Source organism: Mastomys coucha, unplaced genomic scaffold (assembly GCF_008632895.1).
Source record: "Mastomys coucha isolate ucsf_1 unplaced genomic scaffold, UCSF_Mcou_1 pScaffold15, whole genome shotgun sequence".
In the NCBI taxonomy this organism is placed as follows: domain Eukaryota; kingdom Metazoa; phylum Chordata; class Mammalia; order Rodentia; family Muridae; genus Mastomys; species Mastomys coucha.
In genome coordinates this window covers 112,190,551-112,199,426 of record NW_022196897.1, presented here as the reverse complement: position 1 = coordinate 112,199,426, position 8,876 = coordinate 112,190,551, and the positions used below count along the sequence as shown (strand labels likewise).

Here is an 8,876-nt window from a genome sequence, read left to right as displayed (position 1 = left end):
TTGAACCAGTCCTCCTTCCTACCTCAGCCTCCCCGGTGCTGAGATCACAGCATTTCCAGCTATGCTTGGGTTGTCTTGCTTTTGTCAGGGCTTAAAGTTCTGTGTAGTCACATGTCCTTTGGGGCAGGGAGTTTTCCTAGAGCTGGGGTAGAAAGTGGTATCTTTATGGAGAAAGCTGGATAGAGCTAATTTTAACTTTATGAACCATATGACTGACTCCTCTGTAGCTGTCCCAGTCTGTCACAGTGGGGACAGCAGCCACAGCTAGTTTTAAATGATTGGGTGTGGTTGTGTTTATAAAAGTTAGATCATTTATCACATTTGGACAATATTTAGGCCCAAGCAAATAGCTCAGGTACTTGGCTTACCTTTTCTCTTAAAAAAATCTATCTTGGGACTTGAGGCTGAAGAGACAGCTCAGCAGTTAAGAGCACTGGCTGCTCTTTCAGAGGGTTGCGCTTGCTTTTCAGCATCCACAAGCAGCCTGTGACTGTCTGTCATTTCAGTTCCAGGAACCCTTTTCTAGTCTTCACAGGCACCTGTACTCAAGTGCACGCAAGGGCTCAGCCTCGTGCACACATACAAATAATTAAATAAATATTTAATACCTGCTAGGGGAGATCCATGATCACGAAATGATTATGAATCAGGTTTTCCCAGGGCATGGATCATTACAGTACTGACCCCTAAATGTGGGAAACTTGGCATAAGTTGTAGTAGTTGGGAACTGTATTTATAGTTCCTTTGTACTTAATTTTAAAAAAAAATACAGCTAGTGGCTGGGAGAGATGGCTCAGTGATTAAGAACATGTACCGCTGTTGCAGGGAGCCAGATTCCACTCATGGCACTCATGTCGGGCAGCTCACGACTGCCTGTAACTCCACATGCACATATACCTCTATGTGTGTGTGTGTGTGTGTGTGTGTGTGTGTGTGATGGGGACCTGAGATCGACTGCCTGTAACTCCACATGCACATATACCTCTGTGTGTGTGTGTGTGTGTGTGTGTGTGTGTGTGTGATGGGGACCTAAGTTGGATCCTTGGAACACAAACACAGGTGAAAGGAGGGAATCAACTCCCGATGCAGTACTCTGCCCTCATACATGGCACACAAGCTTATACACACATTGTAGACACACACAATAATAAAAGTAATAATAAAGTGTAGTGTTAATGGAAACCTAAAGATATACCTGATCATTGGGAGTATGGGTCTGGCTTCAACTATAGGTTTGAATTTTCTTTTTTTTTTTTAAGGATTTATTTATTTATTATTTTATGCATATGAGTACACTGTAGCTGTACTGATAGTTGTAAGCTTTCATATGGTTGCTGGGAATTGAATTTAGGACCTCTGCTCACTCTGTACACTGTAGCTATCTTCTGATGCATCAGAAGAGGGCGTCAGATCTCATTACAGATGGTTGTGAGCCACCATGTAGTTGCTGGGATTTGAACTCAGGAAGAGCAGTCAGTGCTCTTAACCACTGAATCATCTCTCCAGCCCTGAATTTTCTTATATTTTGAGTGTATGACCTTGGCCCGCTAATTTGACTTTTCAAGGCATAGCCTCTCCATCAACAAGATAGAACAGGAATATCAGAATAGCATCAGCAATTGATTGCTATGAAGAGTAAGTGAAAGAAAAGCTTGGCATGGTGATGCATGCCTTTAATCCCCTCTTGTGAGTTTGAAGGTAGCCTGGTTTACAAGTGAATTCTAGGCCAGCCAGGGCTACCTAGCGAGACTGTCTGAAAGATAAGAAAGAGATGAAGTTGGAACAAATGCAGGTTGAGTACAAGGGTGAACAGTCAATCCCCCATGAATGGTGTTTATTAGGGGTTACCTAAAGTGTATGTTGTAATTATGTCCTTCTGTTTATAGTAGCTAGAACAATGACATAAAATTGAGTATTAGAAACTTACATAGTAAAGTGATCAAGTTGTCCCACACCATTGTTTTAAGTCAGAATTAGAGATTCATCTTTGAAAATAAAGGGGGCTGAAATCACCCCTCATCTTGTGGTTCTGTTACTTAATGATCCTGGTATATTATAATTTAGTATAATAATCGGTGTATCTTGTTGCCATCAATCTTGAGTTTTTGTTGTTGATTGTGGGTTTTTTTTTTTCCTGTCTCGAGACAGGGTTTCTCTGTGTAGCCTTGGCTGTCCTGGAACTGACTCTGTAGACCAGGCTGGCCTCAAACTCAGAAATCCATCTGCCTCTGCCTCCCAAGTACTGTGATTAAAGGCATGTGCCACCACTGCCCTGCGCCATCAATCTTGATTATTAATTAGGGTTTAGTTTTCTTAGAAGTCTTTGGTGTCAAACTCCTTTATTTTCCTTCAGTGCTGAAACATGAACACCGAGCTTCCTGCATGCTGAGCAACCACCAACAATCCCTAGAGTAGAACCTTAACATCACATCTTCACGGATTATTGCTACATAAAATCAGAGGCTGAGTACTGGCTCCTTTTCCATGGTTCCTAGCACCTACATAGAAACTCACAGGGAGTTCTATGGAGTTCCAGGGACTCTGGCGCCCTCTTCTAGCCTCCCTGGATACTGTATACTTACGACGGTGCACAGACACAAATGCAGATAAGACACCCAAATACATACAATGATAATAGTATATCAAAATTGGGCCAACAAGATGGTTCAGCAGGAAGCATCTCACAGTGCAAGCCTGCCATCTTGCATTTGACCCCCAAGTGTAAGGGTGGAAAGAAAAAAGCTGACCACAGAAAGTTGTCCTCTGAGCACATACATGCCGTATCACATGAGCGCACACACACATACATTAAATATTAAACCAGAATATTAAAACCAGTGTGGCTTTACTACAAACTATTCAGTCCATAGGATTAACATTTATATTTAAAAATGTCAGGTGTCAGCCTGTTGTACTGTTAATGTGTGAAGTGCTATTTAAAGAAACTGTTCTTCCATGAAATATATCCAGTCATTGACATCAGAAACGAAGATAAAATATTAGCATTTTCCATTTTTCAGAGTTTTACTTGCTTTGAGAAGTGAGATGGCAAAAAGTTTTTCTTTCCGTATTCCTGTACTTCTGAGAAGCCAGAAGTACAACATGAAAAGGTTTTATGTGTTAATCTCATGCTCAGCATATTCAGCACATCCCGTGGATCTCTGTCTTTGTGGTTTACTGCTTAGACAAAGGAAATGCAGGGAAATAAGTCTTTTATTTAGTCTAGTAGGTGATAGGGAGCTGCTGTTTCATTGCATTAGAATGTGTTTTACTTACTGCTCAGTGCTTGCATACTTGCCTAGCAAGTGTGAGCTCTGGATTTGATCCCCAGCAGGGTAGGGTGTGTGTGTGTGTGTGTGTGTGTGTGTGTGTGTGTGTGTGTGTGTGTACATGCATGCATACACACGTGTGTTTGAAATGAGATATGGAAGATAGGAGTAAGCCATACACTTTTACTGTTTGTCTCCATTTGCTTTTGTCTTCAGTAATAGCAAACCCTTTGTAAATGCCAGGTGTTAATAAATAGCCAATGCTGGATAATCCCTTATAGTCAGTTTGTTCTAATATTTCCTATGTGATTGGGGAAATGTTTATGGGTATCTAAAACATTCACTACTAAAATATCTTACTTCTTAACACATATAATCTTAAAGAGATTTATTTTTATTAGTTTTTAGTTATGTGTATGTGTTTATCCACAGTGCTGGTGCCTGATGAAGTCAGGCATCAGATGCCCCTGGAGCTGGAGTAAAATTATGGAGTGCTTCATGAGTTTGCATGCTGTCCTTGGGCAGGGGCCTTGATAATCTCTGCTTCACCCAGTTTTAGTGCATGCACTGCCAAAGTGAGCATGATATAGGTGACCTTTAAAGACACTTATGCATGGCTGTGCTCCTCCCAGAAGTAGATCTTGCTCTACCCTTCACCTCTATCCCATCACTGACAGACTCAGAGTCCTGCAAAGGTCACAGCCAATTCCCTTGTTGATTGCTTCCACCAAGGCCCCACTCTTAAGTGTTTCCAACTTTCACCTTTCTGGCTGACATTTTTTTCTAGCCTTAGGGATGTGTCTAAGAGACCCCACTGCCCAGCAGGGATATAAAGTATTAGATTAGAACCTGGGTGTTGCTTAAACTGGAAATAAAGGCCTTTCCGTTAGTGGACTTCTCAGTCACTCCGTATTTGATGGACCCCTAGGAATCTTCATTCTCATTATAGGGCAATGAGAGGGATCATAGGGTGAGGGTGTGTGTTGTATGTATGAGAAAGAGAAAGAGATAGGGAGAGATAGAAAGAGAAAAGGAGAGAGAAATAGAGAGAGAGGGAGGGAGAGAGAGTAGAGAGAGAGAGTGAGCACTGTACCCCTCCTGGTAAGTCTGGGTACTTAAAATGAGCCAGTGTCAGGAGACAGTGGCTATTTAGGAGGACTGTCCTTCTCTGGACCTGCCTCCCTTACCCTTTGTTCCTTCTGGGCATGTGTGCTGCTCAGTGTAAGTCCCGCCTTTTCTGTAATTCATAGTTATATTCTGTCCCCTATCTCACCAGCAGATCATAGGGCTTTGTGATGAGATTACTTCATTCCTAAGACAGGAAACTTCCCTGAGCCTGGACATATGTGGATTATCTTTTCTCCATATACTTACTAGAGGTTGATTTAAAAAAAAAAAAAAGTTCTTGGAAGCATTTATTCCTTTTTCCTTGTTTAACTGAATAGACGCAGAATAAAGAGAAGAAATCAGCAGGCTGTTTTCATTGGACTGCCTCTGTATATATTGGTTCTTAATAACTGAAGATTTAAAGCACTTTATGCCCATTTAATGGTAGAAGTTTGTTTGAGTAGCCTTTTATGGACTGCCCACTGTTTGACTTTACAAGTCTAGACCAGTGCCCTTAGAATGGAGCTCAGATATTGTGTAGTGTAGAGGAGCGTGGTTCATTTTGGAATTAGTGACATTTGAATCCTGTAAGCCCAGTCCTCATGGTGCTCTTGGGAAGGATCCATCATCTTTGAGGATCACTTTTCTCATTCATAGCCTGGCACGGGAGAAGCAACTTGTGGGGTTGCCTTTGCTCAGTCTTGTGGTAGACACTGGCTGTGTGATTGTCATCTGTAGGAACTCATTCTAAGGAGAGATGAGGGCTGTGTTTGTACTTTCCATTTATGTCTTCTATAACTTCCTTCAGTACATAAAGAAGTACAGGTGTACATTTTGTATTTATTATTAATACTTTGAAATTAGAAAATTTTTTCTTGGAATTAATGAATAATCTCCCTCTCATAATTCAGAAAACAGAGCTGGGGGTTTCTGTGTGGCTTGGTTGGAAAGATAAAATGTCTAGGAGGGGCCGTAGGCAGCGGCTGCGCTCACTGCAGAGCCATGTTCTTTTGAAGGACACATGGTTATGTGAATGTATTTGTGCAAAAATTGAAAACACGGCTTTCTTTTCTAAATTAGGAGAGAGAAGCGCTTCAGAAACAGCTGGATGAAGCCAACCGAGAGGCCCAGAAATACCGACAGCAGCTGCTTAAGAAGGAGCAGGAGGCAGAGGCCTACAGGCAGAAGCTGGAGGCCATGACACGCCTCCAGACCAACAAAGAAGCCGTTTAGCTACCATGAACACCAGTTTGCTTTTACCTTTTGTCCAGAAAGAATACAGTCTTGAACTGTATACACAGTAAGGACACAGCCATGGGAATACTGAATAATAGAAAATGCTACAGATTGATAATGGGACTTAAGCCATGAGCTCTCAATTCTTGTAATATAAAACTTTAGAACTTGTGAAATGTATTTAAAACTGAATTCTGTAAATAGTTTTTTGGTTGTTTCTTTTTTTACAGTTATAAATGAGTTGATAAAGATTGTTGCCGAGATCCAAAAACCACAGCAAGCCACTGTTACGGGGAAGTCTTTTTGATTTGAGTGCAGACTTAATTTCTCAGAAACAGAAGTCCTAAGTGTGGTCGTCTATTAGACCAAATGTGTAACAATTATGGTGGACTGCTGCTGGAAAAACTCTGCAAAGAGATTTCTCCCAGGAACTTTTGTACAGCTTTTAAGTTGTCTCAGGTTCTCTGAAAACATTTTTTAGGAAGCAGAAATTTTATATTTGTTCGATTTCAGCTACATGCAAGTAGATTTACATGTATATGAAGCAAATATTTTTAAAATTTTGTTTGTACATATCCTGCATGTTTTATGATTTTAAAACGCATCCCTTGCTTAGTTATGGTTCCCACAAAGACGATGAAAGTTACCAAGAAAAAACAAAGGCACTGCTGTCATTCTGTCGGTCATTGAGAGTGAGTAAGCTCGCAACTGGTTTTACTGGCAACCATGACAATGTTCTTGGAGCAACTTGCAAGAGAACTCGAATCTGTACAATGTATGCTTTTCTGAAAAGTGCGTGATGAGGACGTGAGACTATTCCGTGCCTTCCTTCCATCAAGACTTCCACATGAGCATTGGGAGGCACTGGATTTTAAGATAATGTTTTTGGCAAACTCAGTGCATTTGGGTTTCTGAAATATTTCATGGACTTTCTCCCCTCCCCCTAAGAAATTATTCTTATGGAAAATTGCTTTTGTATGCCGAGCAGGACCTTTTGTACTTGGTGCCACTATGGGTGTGTCTAACGCTATTCCCTGTGAACGCTCGCTCCGGGCCTGTGCTGCGACTTTCTCACAATATTGTCAATTCCAAAATGTATGGACATTTGACAGACTATTCCATTCTCTTTTGTAAAATGTAACTTTGAGCTCTTTATTATTTTGTTTTGTTGTATTGCTTTATGGAAATGTTTAACCTCTCCCTCCCTCCCCACCCCCCCAGGCTTCTCTAGCTTATCTGTATAAAGAACCAGTTACCCTCGAGAGACTGTACTCTGGCCTCATTTTCTATTTTACAATTAAATAACTTTCCACATAGCTCCGTGCAGACTCGTGTTTTGACTGCACATTCTTCACACATTAAAATGTGAACGATAGAGCTCAGTACTGGAGCAGGTCCTTGACTCTGTGAGACTCTGGTTCTAATCCTGTTGCACATATAATCTGAGCCACATTCTGCCATATGAAAACCATTAGACTCCTCGTGCCTTGCTTGCGAATGTGCTGGTTCGTCCCTGGCGTGTCTTTACGGGAGTTAGTGTAACGAAGTGTCTGAGCCTCAGCTTCTCTCAGTTGTCTTTCTGGAGACCACAGGAAGCCTCTCCAGCCGTGCTTCGCCACCTCCCTGAGGCTGCAGCTCTTTAATACAGTTCTTGTTGTAGTGAGGAACTCTATTACAGTATTGTTGTTGCTACTTCAGAACTGTGATTTTGTGTGCTGTTATAAATTGTAATGTCAAGATCTGATATTCAGGATATCTGATCTGTGACCCCTGAGAAGGAGTATATGACTCTCAAGGGGCTGTGACCCACAGGTTGAGAAATAAATGGTATGACAAATAATTTTAAAAACAACAGAAATAAAACAAGATAATTCCTTCCAGTTTTTCACTAAATTTGACATTAGACTTATTCATTTTGAAATGCAGCCTTGCTGTTACCAGCCTGGTCTCCAAGTCATGAATTCTTGTGATCTTGCCACCTCAGCCTTCATAGTTCTGGGGCCATAAATAAGTACCTGCCATTGCGTTCGGTTTTGACAAACAGAAATCTCTCCCTGTGTTGACCTGAAGGAGCCACTGTTCACTCCAGGGAATAGCTACAAGGTGGTAACAAAGCAGCTACAAGCTCGTGTGTGCTGCTTTTACTCCCAGGCATGGCTTCTGCTGGTGACCATGTGATACAGGATGTAATCGTGATCTCCAATAATAACAGCAAGCCACGTGATGTGAGAAAACAATGGGATGTGGGAGTAACAAGTATTCAGGAAGCTTTGAGATGTTTGCTGTCTCCAGAGCCACATTGGACAGTGTTGTCTCTAAAATCTTCATCTGACTCACTGCTGAGAAAGCAACCGGTAGACAAGAATCTAGTGAAGATGAGATGCCCCACCCCTCAGTTATCAGCTCCTTCTCACAGTTTCCACGTAGGCTGAGAAAGCTTCAGTGCTCTTCTGTCCTGAGGACTAGAATAACTGATGGAATAGGAAATAAAAATGTTCAGTAATCTACAATTGGTTTCCAGGCCACAGGGCTGGCTACTAGACATTTGTTTGTAAACAAGTGCTTGAGATCAGCCTTTCTTTACAGGAGTCGACGAGAAAATGAAGCCATTAACTGTAGGGTTTAATGAGTTCGGTTTCATTTTCATTTTTTGCTGTGCACCCAGAAAATTCTTTTTAATTCTCTAGATACTGAAAACACACACACACACACACACACACACACACACACACACATGCACGCATGCAATTGAACTCGTCCTCCTGCTTCCAGGTGGGATTCAGGTGCATACCATCATACCTGGCTTTTTTGCCATGGGGTGTGGGGGTGTGGGGTTGTGGGTGTGGGGGTGTGGGGGTGTGGGTGGGTGGGTGTGCTGGGGAGAAAGTGATTGTGTAGCTTGAGCCTCCGTGTGCCCCACCATGCTTGGCTTCTGAGTGTCTCTAGTGGTTGGACTAGGGTTAGTCTGTGTGCTTTCAGAAAGTCTCATTTGAGGAATACCTGCAAGGACTGCTTCTCAACTGGTTTTCATTCATTGCCATTTCTTTGTGTGGGCCTGCAAGATGGCTCATAGAGTTAAGGCTCTGCTACCGAGCTTGAACTTAAAGATCTGCATTTGAATCCATATGGTGGAAGAGAAGCAACTTCAGCAAGTTGTCCTCTGACCCCTACACACATACAGTGTCATGAGCATGGACATAGAAGTGTGTGCATGTGTGTGTGTGTGTGTGTGTGTGTGTGTGTGTGTGTGTATGTGTGCAGGTA

At 42.0% G+C, this 8,876-nt stretch overlaps 1 protein-coding gene across 6 annotated transcripts in view; it reads left to right on the top strand.

The window, feature by feature from the left end:
• Positions 1-7,492, top strand: part of Gabpb1 (GA binding protein transcription factor subunit beta 1) — a 49,073-nt gene extending 41,581 nt beyond the window's left edge. For 3 of the 6 annotated variants that reach the window (XM_031371784.1, XM_031371781.1, XM_031371780.1), the window contains exon 9: positions 5,457-7,492. In XM_031371784.1, the coding sequence (XP_031227644.1) occupies positions 5,457-5,609 (153 nt within the window). In that variant the 3' untranslated portion in view covers positions 5,610-7,492. The remainder of the gene's footprint in view (positions 1-5,456) is intronic. The other 3 variants (XM_031371785.1, XM_031371782.1, XM_031371783.1) reach the window with 1 other exon arrangement.
• Positions 7,493-8,876: the final 1,384 nt, after the last annotated feature.